The sequence below is a fragment of the Syngnathoides biaculeatus genome, chromosome 1, assembly GCF_019802595.1.
Source record: "Syngnathoides biaculeatus isolate LvHL_M chromosome 1, ASM1980259v1, whole genome shotgun sequence".
In the NCBI taxonomy this organism is placed as follows: domain Eukaryota; kingdom Metazoa; phylum Chordata; class Actinopteri; order Syngnathiformes; family Syngnathidae; genus Syngnathoides; species Syngnathoides biaculeatus.
This window is the reverse complement of record NC_084640.1, coordinates 16,344,162-16,365,688: the sequence shown is the minus strand read 5'-3', so window position 1 is coordinate 16,365,688 and position 21,527 is coordinate 16,344,162. Positions and strand designations below refer to the sequence as shown.

General features: G+C 52.0%; 1 protein-coding gene across 5 annotated transcripts in view; it reads left to right on the top strand.

Annotated features, from left to right (window-relative positions):
• macf1a (microtubule actin crosslinking factor 1a) overlaps positions 1-21,527 on the top strand; it is a 93,679-nt gene that overhangs the window by 17,783 nt on the left and 54,369 nt on the right. For 3 of the 5 annotated variants that reach the window (XM_061822755.1, XM_061822771.1, XM_061822787.1), the window contains 20 exons: positions 8,238-8,299; positions 9,546-9,635; positions 10,390-10,515; positions 11,688-11,765; positions 11,842-11,934; positions 16,653-16,819; positions 16,902-17,014; positions 17,488-17,594; positions 17,695-17,814; positions 18,208-18,303; positions 18,433-18,560; positions 18,647-18,740; positions 18,801-18,955; positions 19,073-19,316; positions 19,407-19,535; positions 19,605-19,682; positions 20,020-20,181; positions 20,325-20,429; positions 20,498-20,719; positions 20,815-20,967. In XM_061822755.1, the coding sequence (XP_061678739.1) occupies positions 8,238-8,299; positions 9,546-9,635; positions 10,390-10,515; positions 11,688-11,765; positions 11,842-11,934; positions 16,653-16,819; positions 16,902-17,014; positions 17,488-17,594; positions 17,695-17,814; positions 18,208-18,303; positions 18,433-18,560; positions 18,647-18,740; positions 18,801-18,955; positions 19,073-19,316; positions 19,407-19,535; positions 19,605-19,682; positions 20,020-20,181; positions 20,325-20,429; positions 20,498-20,719; positions 20,815-20,967 (2,522 nt within the window). Of the gene's footprint in view, positions 1-6,361; positions 6,476-8,237; positions 8,300-9,545; positions 9,636-10,389; positions 10,516-11,687; positions 11,766-11,841; positions 11,935-16,652; positions 16,820-16,901; positions 17,015-17,487; positions 17,595-17,694; positions 17,815-18,207; positions 18,304-18,432; positions 18,561-18,646; positions 18,741-18,800; positions 18,956-19,072; positions 19,317-19,406; positions 19,536-19,604; positions 19,683-20,019; positions 20,182-20,324; positions 20,430-20,497; positions 20,720-20,814; positions 20,968-21,527 lie in introns of those variants that run through there. The other 2 variants (XM_061822778.1, XM_061822763.1) reach the window with 2 other exon arrangements.

Here is a 21,527-nt window from a genome sequence, read left to right as displayed (position 1 = left end):
CATTTGTTTGACAATACTTTGTTTTTGGGTACTTACAAGAAAGCTGTTCAAAAGGCAAATTGGCACCAAGATCGAGCTTGGCACTGTCTCGTTGATATTTTCCAAAAATCTTTTCCGATTGATCCGCTACCAAATGCGCTCTTATTTTTCTTCCGTGGAATCAATTTTTTGTTTTGGCAGTCAGCAACAGAAAAAAAGACCCTATTAAAACTTGCCAGATTTCACTTTTTTTTTTTTTAACACAAACATGCATATTACAAAAATGTACAGTATTAGCAAAAAAAGTATCCCAAAGTCAAAGACTTTGGCTCACTAAAGTTAACTGCAAACGTCCAACCAACCGCTTCCATCTTCATCAAACGCAGATCAATCGAGCAACTTTTTCCTTCTGAAGAAAGTTTGAGGGAAGTTTCTCTTTTCTCTGTCGGGTTTAAATCTGCCCTTTCCGCGGTCTCCTCCCTCCTTTCCCACCGACCGACTCCCGTTCGGGGTCTGCCCCTACTTTGATGCGTGACCCATCAAACGAGGGCCCCGTCAACATGTCGTCAATCTCGCAAGCTTCGAGCGCCAATGCTCATGCTAACAACCTGCTGGTGAGATTATTTTACGTGCTAAAGGTCAGGATGACTTCATGTTTGTTTTGGGCGCACACGCAACGGGGCGTCCGTCGAGGGGCCGCCACATCTCTCGATTACGTGGGAAAGTGATGGGGAGGAGACGAAAACAAGCGTCAGGATGAGCTGCCGGTGTCTTGATTTGCGTTGTGCCGCACAGGCCGAGACGAAGAACTCGCGCAAGTCCAGTTTGTTGACTGACAACAAACGCTCCAGCCTAGCGTAAACGTTTACGGTGGTCCTCGACCGGCGTTTGAGTTCACTTTAAACAGATAAAATGGAGCTCAACTTTCGGTGGTACAGAAACTCGTTTTGCAACGGCATCAAAAATCGACATACTGTACATACATGAAGCGATTTTTTTTTTTTTTTTTAAACCCCAAGAGTTCTGAATTTCTATGCAGGCGGGTTGGCGCTCGGAAAATGGAATGGAAAATGTCGGCGCCCCGGCGACCAGTTCAGGGTGTCGTCGTACGTGGGATAGGCTGCGGCGCTCCCGCGACGCTTGTTGGGATAAGCGGCTTAGAAACTGGACAAGGACAGAGTGACAAGCGTTGAGAAGCGCTCGTCAAGTTCCAACGTTGGCTTCCAAGTCGGCAGCATTTTGGGCCAACCTCCGTTTAATGAGGGTGTGTGTTGAGATTTGCTAATCCACACTTGTCACTTTATGCGGGGGGGGGGGGTCATGCTACTTGTAATCTCTTAATGGGCTCTCGGGGTGCCTTGTCTGTCTGCTCACTAACTTCCCGCTAAGCTCATCCCGTCAAAACATGACGTAAGATGACGGCCGCTCGCTCGCTCGCTCGCTCAGCCGCTAATTGTTTTCTCGGCCAAGTCCCTCTTCGTGGCGCAGGGCGCGCGCGATCGGCCGAGCCGTCGCCCCGAGCTCGATTGCTCGTGCCGAACTCGTCGCTCCGGGTGGCCGCTCGCTTGTCGCCGTCTAAAAACACTTGATCAAATATTAACGAGAGAAGGACAGCTGGGAGTTTTCTATCTGGATCAGGTTGCCCCCTGTGTGCTAAAAGTGGTACTGCACGGGAGCTGAGGCCAAATGTTCTCCAGTTTTTCGGCACGTGATGTTTTGACGCATTAAGATTGAAATTTCCACCCGTCTGTCTGTTTTGTGTCGTTAAGCGCGTTCAGAGTATCGGGCGAGTGCGGTGCCGCTATGTGAACCGCTACACAATCGGGCTTTGCCGTGACGTTTACTGCAGTAGTTTTCGTCCGAAAGGCTGCATCAAACTATCGCACAGCTGCCCTTGTGAGGTTTTTGTTTGTTTTTTTTTGCACCATCTCCGTTATCATGTCAGTGCGACCCAGCGAAGGACGCAGATTGGGGGCGTGGGGGGGGTGGGGTGGAGGAAAGGTGCACCCAAGGGATGAATGTGAGGCACTTGAATGCCGTTGTGTCGTTTTCACGCGCAGAGGACGTCACAAAAGGCGCCATTGTGCACGCGGTGGCCAATGAATGAATGGCGCCATTCAAAGCTTACTTCCAATCGGGGTTCATGTCACCCAAAGCCAAAAATACTCCCATAAATCAACCACGATATCGCGGACATCGCAGTCTCAAAGGCGAACCTTTGACAGATATCCATGAACAAATATGGTTGCGATTATGATTTTTATAGCAGTCGTCGACCACTGGTGGGGGGGAAAAAAAAAAAAAAAAAGTCTAAAAGTTGGCCATCACAACAGTGTGACACCGGAGCTTTAGTCTCTTCTGCCCCACTGTGGCGAGCAGCGGTGCAACCGATTCCCACATATTTTTTTTTTTTTTTGGTCTTTTTCACTAAGCGCTTGTCTTGCAATTTTTTTGCTTTGATGGAGTCATTTATGTATCGGCGTCGCTGCGATTCCTAAAAGCAAAAACACTGGTGAGCGCAGACCTAATTACGTCACCTCAGCTCCACTTTCATACATACTTTTCTCATACATGCCATGTTTTTATTGCTATTATGAATCCCCCCCCCCAAAGCACATTATCCATTTGAATTTACAAAAAAAAAAAAAAATCTTGAAAAAATCAAAGCGACACTACTGCGTCAACTTTGGCGGGCTGCTGTTCCGCCATTGGCCTGTTGGGGGTGTCCCTGTGCATCAAGTTGTGGTCGAATTCCCCAAGAGGGGGATAAAAGAAGTTCAATGACAACGACCCCCCCCTGGCCCCCCCCCCCAAAAAAAAAAAAAAGTCATCAGACATACAAAGATAGACCCAAGCTAAATGTCGCATCCGGGATGCGTCAGTCTGCTCGTGGCAACGTTGACAGAAACCACAACACAGACACGCGTGCGTCCACACGCACACTCCTTAACTCCCCGGTTATTATATATTTGTGAGTCGCTTTAATTATAAAAGTGCTGATTAGAATGGAAGCGGAAAACGAGGCCAGCAAAAGACATTTTATTCAGAGGAGGGGCGGCAAGGTTCAACTTTGAAAATGAAAAACAATTCAAATGGACAACAATATTTGTGTGAGTGTGTGTGGTATTGGAAATGGGTGTGAATGTTATGAATGAAGAAAAATAAGTTATGTTTTAGTAAGGAAAACAGCACTATGATGTGTTTTTTTTCTTTTTCTTTTGATGAAGTCATGTCAGTCGTCCAACAGCGACACTATTTGGAAGTTATGTTGTCAATAGACAAAAAAAATGAATCTTCACTTTACTCTGATGCCTATAGATTGGAAAATCAGTGGACGTTAAATGTATTTTTGCAGTGGCCCCCCACACGCTGTATATCACATACTCATTGGTGCTTTAGTTTATTAATTCTGTAAGAGAAATGTAAAAGTGAGTTCTGGGGCTAGCAGGTACACAGGAAGTGCCATTCGTGACTTCCTGCTTTCGAGTTTCGTACGTCGAAACGTCGACTGGCAGCCTGATTAACCAAACTGGGGGGGGGGGGGGGGAGGAGAGAGAGAGGGAGGGAGGGAGGGAGGGCAACCCCATGGAGAGCAGGACCGCGCGCGCACTTGTTAAGCTGGCGGTCCCAAGAGATGGTTTCGTGTTCTTTTGGATTCTAACCGGGAGCATGGACTTCCTGTGCGACCCGGACATCATGGCGCCCCTCCTTGTGGCGACGGTGCACTTCCTCACCGCGGCCGGCTTTTGGTTGTACCGCCGTCGTCGTCGTCGTCGTCGGCGACCCCTCGCGCCGCTTGTGCTTGATGGAGGTAATAACTGCCCAGACAGGAAGGAAGGAAGTCGATCTTGTCATATTAGACATCAGTGCCGTGGGCTTCCTGTTGAGACTCCACCCACTTTTTTTGTTTTGTTTTTTTTTTTTAATTTCACCAACTGTCATGCTCGCGGTAACATCGCATGTGACATCCTGATAGCTTTTTTGTCCCACGTAGCATTAGCGCTGAAGGCTCGCTCCCGTGCAAGCGTGTCACTGTTCTATTTTTAAGGCCGACGCGTTGTTTCTCCCGTTACAGCGAAACACCGCGTGTGAGTATTTGCTCGGGCTCCGAGTCCACATTTGGAAGCGGACGTGAGGCCGCCCTTTATCAGATGCTTTGTTCAACTGGCACTGTGCGCTATCGATGTTAGCCACTTGTGTATTTTGTTTATTTTTGCGGACAAGCTTTTTGGCTGCTTCATTAAGCATCTCTCTTCTTCTGGAGAAGACTAACTTAGACGTAACTAGCAATGACTTTTGTTAACTCATTGGTTGTCTGCTCTCGTGTCGTTGTCCCGCCGGGCTGGGGCTCGGGACCCTTTGAGTTTTCACTTGACATTGAATTTCTGGCCCAAAGTCAACTGGGTTAGGCTCCGCTACTCCCACGACACTCACCACCATATTTGGTACACCTGCGCCATTGGTCCCGGGGCCATAACAGTTTTCTCTTAACGCCATATTCTTGACATTTTTTTGGCTTCTTGCTCGCTTTAATAGCTTTTGTTGTTTGTTGACGTGGTCTCACATTTCCAGCACTCAGCCGGAACCTCCAGCTCGGGTCACATTGCAGGCTTAAGGCTTTCATAAAGCCCATTTGGCATTTGTTGCTTTTGGTTTGAGACACGCGACCGGTTTGATCTGCTTGCAATGCGATCGGCTCAAACGGTAGCTCAGCACCGACGGGCGGGAGCCCAAACGCGTGCTGAGTTCTCGGAGCTGTGAGGTTCTGGTTTACGGTGCAGGTGTTACCTCGTCTCGTGCTCATTACGGTCCAGAAGGGAAAACGGGAGGGAGTCCTTTCCGAGAGGAATGTTGACTCCGCCACCGCACGATTCAAAACAATTCTCAGGTGTTGAAATAAAACGTCTCGGGGACCCTTTTGTCAAAGCAATCCCCAAATAAAGAACAATGACGGAGGATCTGTGCCGCGAACGCATAACTGACCACACCCCCAACTGTGTTAACGCAACCACTCAGCGGTAAAGTATGCGCCGTTTATCGGAAGCTAGTGCTAAAGTGTGTACCCAACAGAACTCACTGCAGCACTTCTCACCTCTTGGCTCTGACCTCGCGGTTCACACAAATGCGTCCAGACCGTAACTAAGTGGGGCTCGCGGCAAGTCATCACACGCTCGTTAAACTGGACTCTGATCGTCACTTCAAGATGAATCTGGATTATTACAACAATTTACGAGGTTATTTTCATGCACTGCAGCAGCACAACAGTTACAACGTACGACATTAACAAGTCACTTTTATGAGGGAAGACCACTCTGAAACTAATGTGACGTGAAAACTCCAAGAGCCTTGAGACGCAGCTCTGAGGGACACCGACATCATGCCAGCCAAATTTGAAACAAACAACAAATGAATCTTGATTCTACCTGTAAAGGCAGACTTTGGTTCGCAACGTAGTGGCCTGCGACAAAATTAGTTTTTAAAATCTCGTTTTATACAACAGGCAGTAGAAATGTGACTATAAATCTTCCATCGGGCCGCACGGGTGCAGACTTTACGGCACGCGCATCTGATGAAAAGCTAATACTGAATTGGATGGCGGCCGTTAGGTAGCGCGGACAGCACGCGAGCGCCTCGTTGTCGAGCTTCCCGTGAGACGTGAAAGCCGACAACTCGGAGTGAAAGTGAAGAAGGAGAAGACGGCACCGAGCCAGGGAGGCAGGCCGGGCGGGGGGGCGCTAATCTGGGTCGCTTCGGCGGCTTTCTGCTTTCCCGTAAGAGTGAGGCTGAGTGACTTTTTTTTTTTTCCCTCTTTTGCATCTTGCTGTGTTTTAATGTTGGTCATCACGGTACTTCTGGAGGTGGTTGGGGTTTGTTCCACATATTTGCAAAGGCGCTACTCTCGAGCATCTCGACAACGTCACTTCCTGTTTGGAGCCAGCATCCTCTGCTGCTCCGATTCGCTTCCGCCGCCTCTCCCACGCTAGGCTCCGTTTCACTTCAGATGTGACACAGCACAATTTCCCCCGGCCAGGAAGCGAGCGAGGCGGAGCTTCCGGGGGTGAAGGGCTGCGATTGGACGACGGTCGCCGGCTTCTAAATTTAGGGTCAATTCCGGGCTCGGTTCAACCGCGGGCTGGCCACGGGGGCTGCGCGATGCTCGACGAGGAAAAGAAGCAAAAATCAAGAGAGATTTCAAAAGTGACAGCAGCTGGAAAAATAGAACTTTGTGACGGTGGCGGACGAGGGAGGGCTCGACTCTGCGGGCGAGCGAGCGAGGGAGGGAGAGAGGGAGGGAGGGGAAGTCATTGAGCTGAGGGGCGTGGCCGGCGGAGGCGCGCTGACACGACACGACACGTGCGGCGAGCGCTACGGACGCCGGGCGAAAGGGGGGGCGGATCGGGACGAGCCGCGGACGCTGGCGCGCGGACTATGTGGCCCGACTACAGGAACGAGTCTCTCCTCAACGCGCACCTCTACTCGCGCATGTGCTGTGCAGGTCGGTGGGAAGAGTTTTAGAGAGAGTGACTGCGTATGAGAGCAATATCGTGAGAGAGAGTTTGAGTTTTTGTTTGTTTGTTAGTGGGGTTGCCTGCCTGCCCGGCTGGCCTCTTGTCTTGTCAATGCGTGCCATCGCGTTCCCGTTACCAAGGCTCTGCGATGGTGTACACACACACACAGATTGTGATCATTTTTGTATAATTTGTATGTGCGTGTCATACATCAAAAATGGCCCATAAACATACTTTCGCTCAGCAGGTTTGGGAGGAAGGCGTGTTGCAGTGTACTGAAACTATGTGGCAAGCGCCTGTTGAAATGCGCTCGCTGTGTCAACTCGGCTCGGCTCTGCATTACGTCTACGCAGGCGTTGACTTGGGTACAAGTGACGCGTTTCACCCGCTTAAGCTTCCGACGTCCTCCGGGTCAGAAATCCTTTCCGATTACTGTCGGAGGAGTTGAAAATGTTTCGAGCCTCTTGTAAGTGTGTACGTGTTTAGTTTGGCAGTTTGTCTGTGGGGCGCCATTTAAGCACCTGTTAGTGCTACAGAGGCTTGTCTCGTTTGGACAGGTGCAAATATTCATCAGTTGTCTTTTATTAGGAGCGACCACTTGGAAATCAAGGCGCCACTGTTCCTAAAAAAAAAAAAAAAAAAATACAACAAAAAGTCATTCCTGTTTTTCCTGAGATTTGAAAATCGTGACCTAAGCGGACAACAGGCCCAAAGCACAAAAATAATTCATAAAGAAGGCAAGCACTGGAGTTGAATTTTTCCCAAATGGAATGATGTCACTTGGAGATGTCAGAGAGGAAAATTGTTTCCAGCGGTGTGTGTGTGTGTGTGTGTGTGTGTGTGTGTGTGCGTCGTGGGGTGACGGCTGTTGTTGTTGTTGTTTGTTGCGGTGGGAAAGAGGAGGTAGCGCTCGATGATGAGACATTGTTGGCCTGGCATCCACTTCTATTCTCGGAAGAAACGCAGCGCGGGCGTCTTGGATCTAGATCGACTGTTGCGACAAAACCGGGTTCTGCAAATCCTGAAGTGGATCACGGCGTTGAAAGGGTTTTGCATCCACACGCTGATTCTGCAAATGAGCCGTCCTAATGGCACGACCGGGGGTCCCGGGATCGACTCCTGGTGAACACCCCTGGCGGGTCAGGACCAATTAATTTGTAATGTCAGCAAAAACGCGACTTTTTTGAATAGTACACAGACACACCTCCTCTCTAAATTCACGTCTATAAAGATCAATTTGTTTCTCACGTTTATGTCAGCCCAGTAGTATAAAGAGAAAAATGAGTAAAATATATGTAAAAACAGCGATGTGAGAGTTTGTCCCATTCCTGATTTTTTTTTTTTTTTTTTTTTTTTTCCCTAAAAGTTTGTCACACTTAATTCTTTCCCATCATCAAACAATTGTAAATATTAGTCAAAGACAACACCGGTCAACACAAAATGCAATTTTAAATGTTTAAAAACATTTTAATCGGATTATTTTGCAAGTGGTGGATAATAAAAGTGACATAAAATAAACACATTACATAAATAAAGGTTGGTGGTGGGAAATGCGTGGAGAGCTCACTTCGTCTGGGGTCTTGCGTGTCGCCGCGACAACGCGCTATACTCAAGCGAGCCTTTGAGCAAAAACAATTGCCGGGCTTGTCCGTTAGCCGCGACGGCGGCTCTTCCCGGATCCCGCAAAAAGTCCTGTCGGAACGTTTCGGATGATGTCGTTAACTCCGCTGCTCTCTGGATTCCCCGCAGACGAGCGTGACAGAGTGCAGAAGAAGACCTTCACAAAGTGGGTCAACAAGCACCTCATCAAGGTACGCTCGCCGTTCCCGCGTCCCGTTTCACAATGGCGGCCACGGTTGTTGCCGTGAGAGAAATGCGTATACATTGTTTTGGGAATTTAAAAAGTTGACCATTTTGGAGGGGTGTGACTTCATCGTTTGTAGCTATTGGCGGTCCCGAAGCGCCGTCATTACGACTCGCGCCCTCACTGGACGGCGACACAGAGGAAGTCAGCCAAATTCCGCGTTGCCGGGGGCACGTACGACATCACGTGCCGCGGCGCCTGCGCCGCAGCTGTCAAGTGCCGGCGAGGAACGGCACGCGGGGTTATCCGTGGCACGAGGAGCCGAGCGCCCGTCCGACCCCCTGACGTCAGCCGCTCAAAGTGGGTCGCGGGCCGCCGAGCCAAAGTTAGCGTGACTGCGCTTTTCGAAGGAAAAACCGGCAACACGTCTCCTTTCAAAATAAACCATCATAAGTAGTCATAATAACAAATGTCAGGTCATCGTTTTTCTGGAGGAGGGGCGCTCCATTTGTTCATGACAACGATCTTTGTTGTTGTTTTCCTTTCGGCTTGTCCCTATCGGGGTCGCCACAGCGTATCATCTCAGATGAACGCATATATATGTTTTTTTCTTTAATCCATTCAAATCCATATTTCAAGCGGCCCTTGTCACCATTACCACCGTCTGTAGAATATTTATTTGTGGCCACATTTGAATATTTTGTCAACATAAATGAACACGCGGACACATTTTATGGATTCTTGTTTTTTTTTTTTTTGTTTTTTTCCCCCCTCCAGCCAGTCTCCTCTCAAACGTCCCCACTTAGTTGAGAAGGTGAACTGGAACACGCAAGCGGGAGCGTCAAACGGGCCGTTTTGTGCACTTGAGCAGCCGGCGCACATCAGACGGGCCCGCTGGGTTGTCCATTTTGAAAATCCGCATGATACGCGCGGCACCTGCACCCTGATTTAGGATTTACCGTTTGTGCAAGACACGGAGTTCTTCTTCTTTGCCGAAGAGGAACTCCGTGTCTCCCTCCCGCGGGCGTACGCGCACGAGCGCGGCACAAAGGTGGCTGGCGTCCTTGACCGCAAAACGTATTTTCCGCTCGCCGCCGCACGGTCGGCCCTCGTCCTCTCCGTTCCGCAGCGCGTCGTCGTGGTCACGAGACTTCCTGGTCACCTCGCAATGGGAATAAATGACGGGAGGAAATCTGAGCTGGGCGGGCGAGGTGACCCGAAATTCCTCACGTGTCTCGTTGTGGCTCTCGTAGGTGAGGAAGCACATCGGCGACTTGTACGAGGACCTGCGCGACGGCCACAACCTCATCTCCCTGCTGGAGGTTCTCTCCGGCGTCACCCTGGTGTGTAGTCGGCCGCTCTCTCGCTCACGTTCTCGCTGACGAGAATGCACTCTCGCCATCTCTCGAGTTTCATGCTCTCATCGGGTGACGATTTCACAAGCCTTCACTCTCGCATTCACGTTTCAAAGTGTCCCAGTGGTGCTCTCACACGCGTCCTCTCACACATTCACATTGTTTCACGTCGCACTCGGAACACGTTCAGGCTTTCCCCGCTTGTACAATCTCACTCGTGTTGTCCTGCTCTCATACACGTCCGTACCCTTGCAATCTTACACATACTCTCAGACTATCTCAGTCTTCCCTTTCTCAGACTCTCTCTCACGCGCACGCACACACACACACACACACGTTGTCATTTTCTCGCTATGCTAATCGCTCAGACTCGCAGGTGCTCTCACGCTCTTCTGATCTTCCACTTTTCCGTTTGCGTACGTCTTAGTGTCACACATTTTTTTTTCACTCACACATTCAAATGATTTTTCTCGTGGTCTTATTTTACCCTTCAGACCTCCACACGCACGTGATGGCGTGCTGACATTTTCATACTCTCTCGTCAACGTTTATCTCTCACATTCTTGTATCCGCTTTCTCTGCGGTGTGAGCGAGTTGTTTTGCGTTTGGAGGTCCGGTGAGCTTTTGCCCGGGCCCGCGACGCCGCCTCGCCGTCGGACGAGTGATTTGTTCCTTCGTCCTCTCGCCTCTTCTCTTTTTATCCTCCGTTTCCTCCCTCGTCCCCCTTTTGCTGTTACCGTAGCGACCCAGAAGCACCCCTTTCCCGAAACGGGCGTACCCCGCACGCGCGCCTCCTCTCATCCTGCTGGCGGTGGAGGACGAGGACGAGGACGAGGAGGAGGAGGAGGAGAAGAAAGGAGCTCAGGGAGTAGGTCCTCGCCTGCCGGGCGCCGGCACCCTCTTGGTGGCGCCGCGGAGCTGCATGAGTGTGGATAACGCCAAGCGCTTGATTAGAAGAAGACAAATTGGAGATGAAAGATGCATTTCAGACTCGTGTGCTGTTTGTTGCCACGCCCGCTTCACGGCAAACCCAAGTCAAACGTCCGCCTTGTGGATTTAAAACCACCTCCTAGCTTTGCCTTCGTAAGGTTTAACGCTAACAGGAAATGCAAAATGCCAAAGACGAGCTAACAAATAGCGTCGGCGTCGCTTTTGACGTCGGCTATTGAAACGCAAATGGTGGCGCAACACATTTAGAAAGACAATCAAACACTACTCAGCCATATTTTTTTTTTATCCTCGAATATTACTGCAGTCTACGAGTGAATTTGACATTCGTCGCCTTCAGAAACATTTTGAGTGTTTTTTAATTGTCATGAGTGTGTGTTATAGAAAGCCCACCTATTTAGCTTACTTCTATATGTACATTGCACATGTATAAACATACATTTGAATTCTTTTCATTGGAGAAAAAGGATTTGCGATTTAAGTTTCAAGCGTGGTCACGCAACCAGTTGAGCTCTTATCTCAAGGCGCCGCTAATTTAACTGTACAAGCTGATCAAAACATGCTTGACTGGCCCTCATATTTCAAATGTTTTTTTCCATTTGCATTTAAGTTTTTAAATGGTCAGTTTTTTTTAAATATAGTACATTTATTGATTTGGTTGTATAAACTGCAACTATATATATATTTTTTTTTACCTGAATATTTTTTTTTTTTTAAATGGAAAAAGTCATTTTTTTGTAATAAGTATAATGAAATGGCACGTAGTTCAGTGGGAATTTTTCATTGCGCTTTTAATATGAATTTCTCTGACTGACTGGTTAAAATTTCATGCGTGATTTTTCTGAAATGTTTCAATTTAAGTGTGCTTTAGTTTAAACGGATGCGCTTTTGACACGAACTAACTTGTGGGGGGGGGGGGGGTCCCCAAATATGGATGCCGGGTCTTGACTCATCTTGTGTGACTTTTGTCTTTTTGTCACTTTGTATTCAAGGCTTTTTTTGCCCACCCCCCGCCGCTCGACTCGCCCGTTTTTTTTTGCTCCCCTCGCCGCTTTCCTGATTTTTCGTCTCCCCCAATTTTTTGTGTGGCAGTCCCGAGAGAAAGGCCGCATGAGATTCCACCGACTGCAGAATGTCCAGATCGCTTTGGACTTCCTCAGACAAAGACAAGTACGGTCTCGTCTTTGCGCTACTTGGGTCCTTTTGTCTTCTTTTGAGGAAAAAGCGTCTGCTCGCCTTCTTCCAGGTCAAACTTGTCAACATCCGAAACGATGACATCACCGACGGGAACCCCAAGCTCACGCTGGGGCTCATCTGGACCATCATCCTCCACTTCCAGGTCAGCGTCATCGTTACAGTTTTGTCCGAAAGTACAATTTTAAAAATTTCTTTTGTCATTTCCATTGATTTGATGAATCTAACCGTTGACTTCACGCACTCTCGTATTCCCTTTAAAATGTTTGAATCGAAAGCGAGCGAATTCCAAAATGTGGCTGCGCGTTGCACTTGACTTTTTGTTTCTTTGATGTGCCAGCAATTTGTGAACTTCACAAGACTTCATCTTGGGTCAATCGGTGAAAAGAAATGCTAAATAATTAAGAGCAAACAAAGCCGGTTCACATCACGGCCGTCACACGTCATCGTCCAAACGAAATACGCGTCAGGTCGCGAGCTTGACGACAACATTCCGGAATCATTCACGCTGAATTCATTGTAGAGTGAAATGTTTGAGTCGTTTGAAACGTTCCTGGAAGGCTGCACGAGGTATCTGCTGGTTATTGACAAAATAGCATCGCGAGCGGGCACTGGAAGGGGATCAATCAGCTTTTTCTTCCCCCGTTTGGTGCTTTTTTTTTGACGGGTCGTCGCCGCTTAGCGCCGTGGCTCACGGGTCCGATCAGCCAAAAATGTCTTTTTCCAATTCTTCACCTGCCCCTCGAAAGAAGACCTCAACCCGTTTAGGATGTTCCTGACCCGCAGAAACTCTGCCATATAAGAGACCATATTTCAAAATATACTTTTGTCTCTCTCCCCCCACGATTTGAACACCTTTTAAACTTGTGTGTAGCGTCAAGCGTTCTTGTCTTTTCTTAAGCCAATGCGGCGTTTCAGCTCTGGTGCATGCGTTTGGTCTGCTAACAGTTAAATGAGCGAGCAAGGAGGAGGAAGAGAGCAGCAACAAGAAAGTGGAGAGGAGGAGGAGGAGGAGAAGAGAGGGAGAGAGGGAGGGTCGGTTTGTATGTGAGAAAGCGAGAGAGAGAGAGAGAGGAGGGAAGCTGCAGCCGCAGCCGCAGCCCGGAGATAAAGAAGAGGAAAAAAAAAAAAAAAAAGCTTTTCCTCTGCTGGCAAGCTAGCGACGGATAAAGCAAGCAGAAGGTAGCAGCCGCATCCAGGACTCGCCTTCATCAACAGGCTGGAGGGGGGGGGGGGGGATAAAAAAAAAAGAAAAAGAAAGAGAAAGCCCACCCCCACCCCAGGAGGAGCATCCGACTACACAAGCGACACGGCCACATCGATTCTTTTCTTGGCGAGGAGACGCCCTGCGAACGGAGTGAACTTCCTTTCCTCTCGCGCGACGGATGCCGAGTACGGCGATCTCAGGATTGGGACTTGCGTCCGCGTGCGTCGGCCTAATTCGATGCGGCGAGGAGCCATCGCCGCCGAGGGCAAGGACAGCCGCGGGCCGGTCCTCCCGCCAACTGTGGATTTGTTGCGCCTTTGTCGCCTTTCGCCACCCGATGAGGGTGCAAATCTTTCCGGCTCACGAGACCGAAGACACGTTTGTGTCCGGAGGGAAGTCGCGCGATGCGAACATTACGTCAAGCAAGAAACACCGTCGGGGCAGAGACCATGACTCCGCATCAGTCGCGGCGACGTTTTGACGTCCGTGAAACCCGCAGCTCACGTGACGGATGAAGCCGATTCCAACGGTCCAGCAAGCCGCGAGGAGATTGGCTGAGCCTGGCTGCATTCTGCCTTTGCATTGGCTGGCCGCGTTCTGTGTGTGTCTCCCTCCCGACCAGTCCGGGCTCGGCGCAGCCTCGGAGCTTTCATTCGCTCCGCAGCACGTCGACTGCATCCATCGCCTCTGACCGGCTTGGAATTACACCCCCCGGGGATGACCTACGCAGTTGCAGCAGTTAAAGGGAAGGCATCACTTATTCAAGGACTTGCAACACGTGTGATCGAACTGCCGTGAGTGAAGACTTTGGAATCACGGCACTAAACCTCTCGGAGGTCTACGTAAGGCTCGATCGAGGCCCTGGATTACGCTGCACTTTTCTGACGCCACGTAGCGCCTTGCCTGCCAAGTAGTACCCCCTTCGATAAATCACTCGCCGGACACCGCACGCATTTTTTTTTTTTTTTCCTCCTCCGCACGTCTCTGCTCCGTCCGTGCGCCCTCGAATACTCTCGGAAGTTTTCCGTGACGAGAGCAAAGTGTGTGTGGATGCTTGAAAGTGCAGCCGGTCTGGACCAAGATGACCCATTAAGGCCTCCGAAATGGGATCTGCAGTTTTTCACTTTGAGACTAAGACCAACCTGACTCTTTCCTTCCCAGAGTTCCTTTTTGTGGAGTTTTGCACTTTCGCAACTTGAAAAAATATCAAAGTTGTCTGCTGGGACTGAAGACAAGGTGATGGGGAACTCAATGGGTTGCGTGAGGCCTCCGGGAGACGCCGACCTCGTGGGAGGCCCGCCGCCGACAAAGAGGCGGCTACGTTTCCGGCGAAGGCGCAAGAGAAGGCGGAACGGGAAAGTCGACGTCGGAGATGAGCCTCAAGCTCTCGAGACCAAGCCTTCGTTTGTAGGGACTTCAGACTCGAGCAGTGGACCGGGCTCTCATCTAATGGTGCCCAAATTGGAACAGCGCAGTACGCGTTCGCCGGAATCTGCAAATTCTCCCACCGGTAGCCTTCTAGGCCCGGCAATTCCCCAAGCGCAACTTACCCCTAAACCCAGTCCGGCCTGGAGAGGAATTTTCTGCCTCCCCGGAGAAGAAGACGCCGTCAGCGCCACCGTTGACGTCTCCAGCCTCCCCAACCGAACCGGCGCCGCCACTCCGGGAGGGGGGAGGATCTGCCGCGTTCGTAAGAAAATCCACGGGGTTTTGGAGAGACCTTGCATATTTGCCGAAGATGGAGGAACCAAGTGTGAGAGGGCAGGAGAGACATGTAGGTAGCGCCACCTCCAGGCGAATATAACGGCGTGGTCCATATCAGAGAGGTAGACGGTAAGCTCTGCGTGGTGAGGACCGTGTACCCCAGCGACTACGGCTCTCCGGCATGGGGGGCTGAAAGTCACCGTGAGGTGGAGGTGCACAAGGAGCCTGCTGCTCCCTTTCCAGGAAATCTTCTCAAAGTCCAACTATCAGAGGACGAAGGAGACCCAGGCGAGGATGCCCTCGACCGTACCCGGATGCCGGACAATATCGCGGCCAAAGGACTCAGGATGGACACGCAAAAGAGAGGCTCTCTCTTGGAGTCCGGGTACGCCAGCGACCTGCCGCTGACCTCGCCGGAGACGGCCGTCACCGCTCCCAGCTGGGCGGACTGGCAGACGCTAACCAGTAGCTCGTCGGAGAGACTGGACTCGGTTGCGGACAGTCCGCGGGATTTGCAGCGTCGGCGGCGGACCGCCGACGGGCACCTGGCGGAGGTTAGCGCCTGCTTTTTGGCACACGTTTATTGGATTCTTCTTTTAGGAGAGTACCAGGACTTCTCAATCAGGAGCTAACATTAAATGTAAGTTAGATCATGTTCAAAAAAAAAAAAATGTTTCTGGAAAGATTGGGCTAGATCACAAACAGAAACGCGGACATGTTTAAACGTTGAATTGATAGCGCGCGCTTGCCCCTTTTGATAAGGGCGCACCGGCTCGTGACCGGCCGGGCTGGCGTAGTCGGTTGGAAGCGTCGGCTCCGTCAAGCCACACTCGGTCGGTATTAGTTGAGTCCCGATTGTACCCGGAGGGACATAAATTGATTCCGATAATTCCTCGTTTCAGTATTTGAACATATTTGGATCTACCGAGCCGGTTTCTGAGCCGCGTACCGTCGTCGTATGCGTACGTCGTCACGACGACAGCGCATACGATGGCGTCAAGTACGTGTGTGTGTGTGTGTGTGTGTGTAATCGGCTCCGGAAAGCCACAGCGGTTTCGGCTTTCCTGCCTCAGTCCCGAGAATCTAATCAAGGCGCCGCAGAGGGTCTTTCCTTCTTAATCGCGTGTCAGCGTTAGCGTCTTGTATTGTCAAGAATGAACGCTAACGACGACATCCATCAGGCTGGAAGCCCGTCAAAGTGTCCGCTTGAGGCTTCGCTGCTGCGTGGACGTCGCCGCTCACTCTGTTGCCATATCGCAGCGTCTGTTGTTCAGGTGGAGGTCTCAAAGCAACATGGCAGCAAAAAAAAAAAAAACAGTTGGGGTAAGACGACGACGACGACGACGACATTTGGAGCAGGCCGGCACGCGAAGCTCAGCTCAGCTCGGCTGTGCGCATTCGCTCGGCTCAATGCCAGATGGAGAATCACCGTTAGGCGGATCCGCTCGAGTTGGCACAGGAACCGCACGGACCGCGTCACAGCTGGATATGACGTTAAAAGCAGAAGGTTTCAGCTTCCAGCTCTGTTTCCACAGAGCACCAAGTTCAATCCAAGTTTGCGCTTTTCGGCACCCCGATGTTGGGACGAGCGGTCTCAACGGTGTAAGAGGAAAGGCCAAAGGGTTCAGGAATGAACCCCAAAGGTCGTTTTAGGTCGTTTTGCCCTTTTCTGGCAAAGTCCGGAAAGCAACGACCCAAAAAACCAAAGTGATCCCTACTCCGCCCTCCGGATGAAGGTTTTAGTCATAATCTGATAAACCTCGGCCATTCGTGGGAGATTGTTACCGAGCCGTGTCGCGTCGAGCGGGAAAAGCCTGGCAAAAACCTCATCTTTGGAATGGTTTCCGCTATCTGGGCGGAGGCGGAGCTGAAAGACGGGCGCCCCCCGGGAACGGCCGCGGTCGGTCGGGTCTTCTTCCTCTCGCGGGCCAACGTTTGACCTCCCGTCGCAGATTTCCGAGATCTACGTTTGCGGCGAGTCGGGCGACCTCACCGCCAAGGAGAAGCTGCTGCTTTGGAGCCAGCAGGCCACCGACGGCTACGCCGGCCTCCGCTGCGTCAACTTCACGTCATCGTGGAGCGACGGCCGCATGTTCAACGCCCTGCTGCACACCTTCAGGTTGCCAAAAGGCCAAAAGCGGCCGCATTTTGGGGGGAAATTCCACCCCAAATTCCATTTTCTTTTCCTTTTCAATTTCCAGACCCGACCTGATCAACATGGAGGCCGTGTCGCTGCAGAGCAACCGCGAGAACCTCGAGCAGGCCTTCGAGATCGCAGAGTCGCTCGGGGTGACCCGACTGCTGGACGCCGAGGGTGAGGATCCGCGACTCTTTTTTTTTTTTTTTTTTTTTTATCAAGGGAAACGTCGTTTTGGGGCTTTCGCTAGACTCTCCGTGTACATTTTCTCTTGTGTCGTCGTCGTCGTCGTCCTTCCTGTGATTGTTTACCTTCTGGTGCTAATTTAGAGCGCAACTACGCCCCCTAATGGCAGATTTTTTGTAACTTGTCATGAAGAATAATTTGTCAACTCTGTTTGGGTTCTGTCATTTAATGAAAACATCATCTTAGTTGGATTATAATGTATGATTTTGAATTAAATGTACTCAAGTTATTGTTTAAAATAATTTAATTTCATGATTTTTTTTTTTTTTTTTTTTTAATCAAGCCTTCTGTTACATTTCAGGATCCTGTTTTGCGCAAAGGCCAAAACGCGATTATTTTCTGAATTGTTATTAACATGAGACGTTTGCGCCCTTTTTTTTTTTTTTCCCCCTCGGTCCCGCCAGACGTTGACGTCCCGTCACCGGACGAGAAGTCCGTCATCACGTACGTGTCGTCCATCTACGACGCCTTCCCCAAAATCCCAGAGGGCGGCGAAGGCATCGGCGCGCATGTACGCCCCCATTTTAAAAAAAAAAAAAAAAAAAATTGAAACTTTTTTTTTTTTTTTTTTTTTGCGGCGGCTCATTTTCTGCTGGCTTTGACTATTTCAGGAGGTGGACCAGCGCTGGTCCGAGTATCAGTCCAGGTTCTCGTCCCTGCTCCAGTGGAGCCGCCGGCAAACGGCCGTCATGGCCGACAAGAACTTCCCGCAGAATCCGGTCGACCTGAAGGTGATCTTTGCTCAAATGTTCTTCTTCAACGCAGCTGCCTCATTTGTTGCCGGTCTGCAAACTTTCGCCTGATCAATTGCGACCGACGGAGCCGAGTTTGCTTCGCGCAAAATGCCGTAAACGCAGCACACATCTGGGCCGGCCTTTCTCTGGCCTCCGGTTCCGCACGCTTGGTTTGTCGTGTCTTCCGGCAGAATGTGTTTCGGGATCCAGAATCCAGAAGTAGCGGAGGTCTTGTTGACGTTTCCGCAGAGAGGCTCAAATCTTTGCACGACGGGGACCAGCCCAGTTTCACTTGTGCGATCGGTCGCAAAAATCCCCGAGAGTCTTTTTGGAAGATGTTTGTTTTGAAGTAAGACGAGTTTGAAATGTTTGGACTTTTGTGTCCCGCAGGCGCTTTACAACGAGTACGTCCACTGCAAGGAGGTGGAGATTCCCACGAAAGAGCTGGAAAAAAGTCACGTGGCGCACCTCTACAAACTTCTGGAGGTAAATGCGGAACGGGGAGGGCAGGATGATGCCACGTGCAATGTCGTGCCAATCAAGGCCGCCGTGGCGGAAAGCATGAAATAATCGACACGCTCGACCTTTCCCAAAATTCAATTTCACCTTTTCCAGGTGTGGATGGACTTCGGCCGCTTGAAGCTTCCTCAGGGCCTGCACCCCGACGACCTGGAAGAGGAGTGGGGCCGACTCATCCTGGCGATGCTGGACCGGGAGAAGGTTCTCCGGCCCGCCGTGGACAGGTCCACGTCGACGCTTCTCGGGTGGTACCTCGGGACCATTTATTTCTGGGGAACTCTTTGATTCGGATCTTTTCATTGGTGTCCAGACTGGAGTTGCTGCTCCAGAGAGCAAACAAGTTTCAGAAGCTGGCCCTGGACTGCGAGGAGAAGCTCACCGTGGCCAGGAACACCCTTCAAGCCGTGAGTAGCCCGTCCCGACGCGCGTCCGCCGCCGCCTGACGCCCGTCCGCTTGGCCGCAGGACGCGTCGCGGGCTGAGAGCGGCGAGGCGCCGCGGTGCCACGGCGACTTGGCCTGCTACCTGCGAGAGTGCGAAGGGCTGCTGGTGCAAACGCAGCAGGAGGTCGACGTCCTCCGCGCCGACAAATATTACCAAGTGGAGCAGCTGGCGTTCAGGTGACAATTCGCTTTGGATTTTGGCGGTTAATTCTGCTGGATTTGAGGATGGCGAGCGCTTCACGCGGATGATTTTGATGAGAAATTAAATGTCCCCGGCGGGGGCCGTGCCTGCAGAGCGGCGTGCCTCGAGGAGGAGCTGGCGTCTCTCCGTCTGGAATGTTCCGGCCTGTACGGGAAGGGCGACTTTGACTCGTCCGCGGGGGGCCCGGGTCGACCGTCCGACGGCCCGGGGCTCTCGACGGGCCCGCGCCCGCGCCCGCTCCCGACCCGGTCCCGGCTGGCGGCGGCCGCGTCGTCCGAGGACGAGGGCGGCCTGAGGTTCGTCTACGAGCTTCTGGGCTGGGCGGAGGAGACGCAGGTGGGGACGGGTTTCCGCCTTCCGGCACGCCGTAGCGGGTCCCTCCCCTCGGCTTAACAACCCCCCCAACCCCTCGCCGTGGCGGTTCAGGAGCTCGTGGAAGTCGCGGAGTGGGGAGCCGACCTTCCCTCGGTGGAGAAGAACCTGCGGGAACAGGAGCGCGTGCACGCGGCCGTGGAAGAGATGGCCGCCGGCCTGCGCGAGGCTCACGACTACGAGGTACCGAAAAAGCGCGCCGAGACGGCCGGAAATGGTCGGCCCGGTTTCAGCCGCCTTGTCGTCCCGTAGGCCCGAGTGTCCGGCGACTACAGGAGCAACTACTCGGAGGCGCTGGCCGAGCTGGAGCGGCAGTACTGCAAACTACTCGTCAGTAACGTGTCGCCGTGCGCGCGTGTTTGTACTCGTTTGTTCACAGTGTCTGAAGAGTGCTGCAAAGTCTTCCCCAGAACATTCCTTCTTCCTTCTAATCAAAACAAATTCAAGTCGGAGGCACCTCGTAAGAGGACAATTTCCAAAGGGATTTTGAACAAAAAGCAATGAAACTTTTGCTCCTTCTGTCAAGTAAGCTTGAAAGAAGTGAAAATGCTCTTAAGAACTTGCCAATGAAACTTATTTATGCGTACTGAGCTTAGATTAGACATTTTTCCCCCAAATCGAGTTTTTGCCAGGGTGTGTCTTCTTCACCTGTGCACGTCGCCCGCAGGAGCGCTCGCGGCGGCGCCTCGACGGCCTGCGGAGTCTGCTGGCGTTCGTGCGCGACTGCACCGAGGAGCTGATCTGGCTGAACGAGCGCGAGGACGACGAGATCGCCTTCGACTGGAGCCACGAGAACGGCGACGTGGACGCCAAGCGCCGCTCGTACGACGTGAGTGCACGCGCCGAAAGCGTCGGCGAGCCCGTGCAGTTTGAAACGGAGGGACCGCGCTATCGCGACGTTACCACTTTGCGGACGTCACGGCGGTCCCTCGCCAGCTGGCGTTTGACGCCGGCCGCTTGTCCTGCGTTCAGGAGTTGCGCGGCGAGCTGGACCGGAAGCGCGACGCGATGCGCTCCCTCCAGGAAACGGCGCGCCGCCTGTGTCGGGACGAGCATCCCGCCAGGCAGACCGTGGAGGTGAGGAAGGCGCCGCCCAGAAAGGGGGCCACGCGGCGGCAAGCGCCTGACGCGTCGGGTGTCGGCAGGCGTACGGCGCCGCGCTGCAGACGCAGTGGCGGTGGGTGGAGCAGCTGTGCCTGTGCGTGGAGCAGCACCTGAAGGACAACGCGGCGTACTTCGGCTTCATGAGCGACGCCCGCGACTGCGAAACGTACCTGCGGCAGCTGCACGAGACCATCGGGAGGCAGTACGCCTGCGACAGGAGCAGCCGCCTCAGCCGGCTGGAGGACCTGCTGCAGGACTCCATGGTGCCGCTCTGGCTCGCCGCCACTTCTTTTTGTCTTTTTCTCCGCAGATTTTGTTTAATATTTGTGTGTGTGTCCGTCCCCCCGCCCCCGCACAGGAGGAGAAGGAGCAGCTGATCCAGCACCGCGGCAAAGTGGCCAGCCTGGTGAGCCGCGCCAAGACGCTGGTGCAGCTGCGCCCCCGCAGCGCCGACTTCCCCTTGGTGGCGCCCACGCCCGTCCGCGCCATCTGCGACTACAAACAAATTGAGGTAGCCCCAAATGGATTTCCCTCAAATGAACTTTGCCCCTTCTGCACACTTTAGCTGAGGCGCCTTGTCAGACTGGACGTGTAATGTCGCATTTCACCTTTTATGCCCTGAAAGTCACATTTCGGCTGATTATTTTTCCAAATGGTCAGCGAGCACAAGTTTGTCGCCTTCACTTTGTCTTCTTCTTTTTCTTCTTTCTCTCCATCCCCTCATCTTCCTGGCTTTTCACCACCCCTCCTTTCGTCGCCCTCAACCCTCGGTCCGCCCGTCAAGACAAACGTTGAGGTAGAGCGCCCGTTTTGTCTCGTTTCTCGCTTTCGATCGGCTCCGCCTCCTCGCTCAAGCCGCATCTTTCCGAGTTTGCTCCCTGTCTTATCTAACGCTATCGACGAGGTGTTCAAACGAATGTGGATCGTTGAGCGAGCGTATCCCGGAGCCTCCCAGTTGACGCGGGCGCTGCTTGACTTCTAAAGCAGCCGTCAATGGCAGCGAACGTGTTTGGAAGAGGCGAAAGCGTCGGGAAAAAGAGCAGAGCAGAGCAGAACTGAGAATGTTGCAGA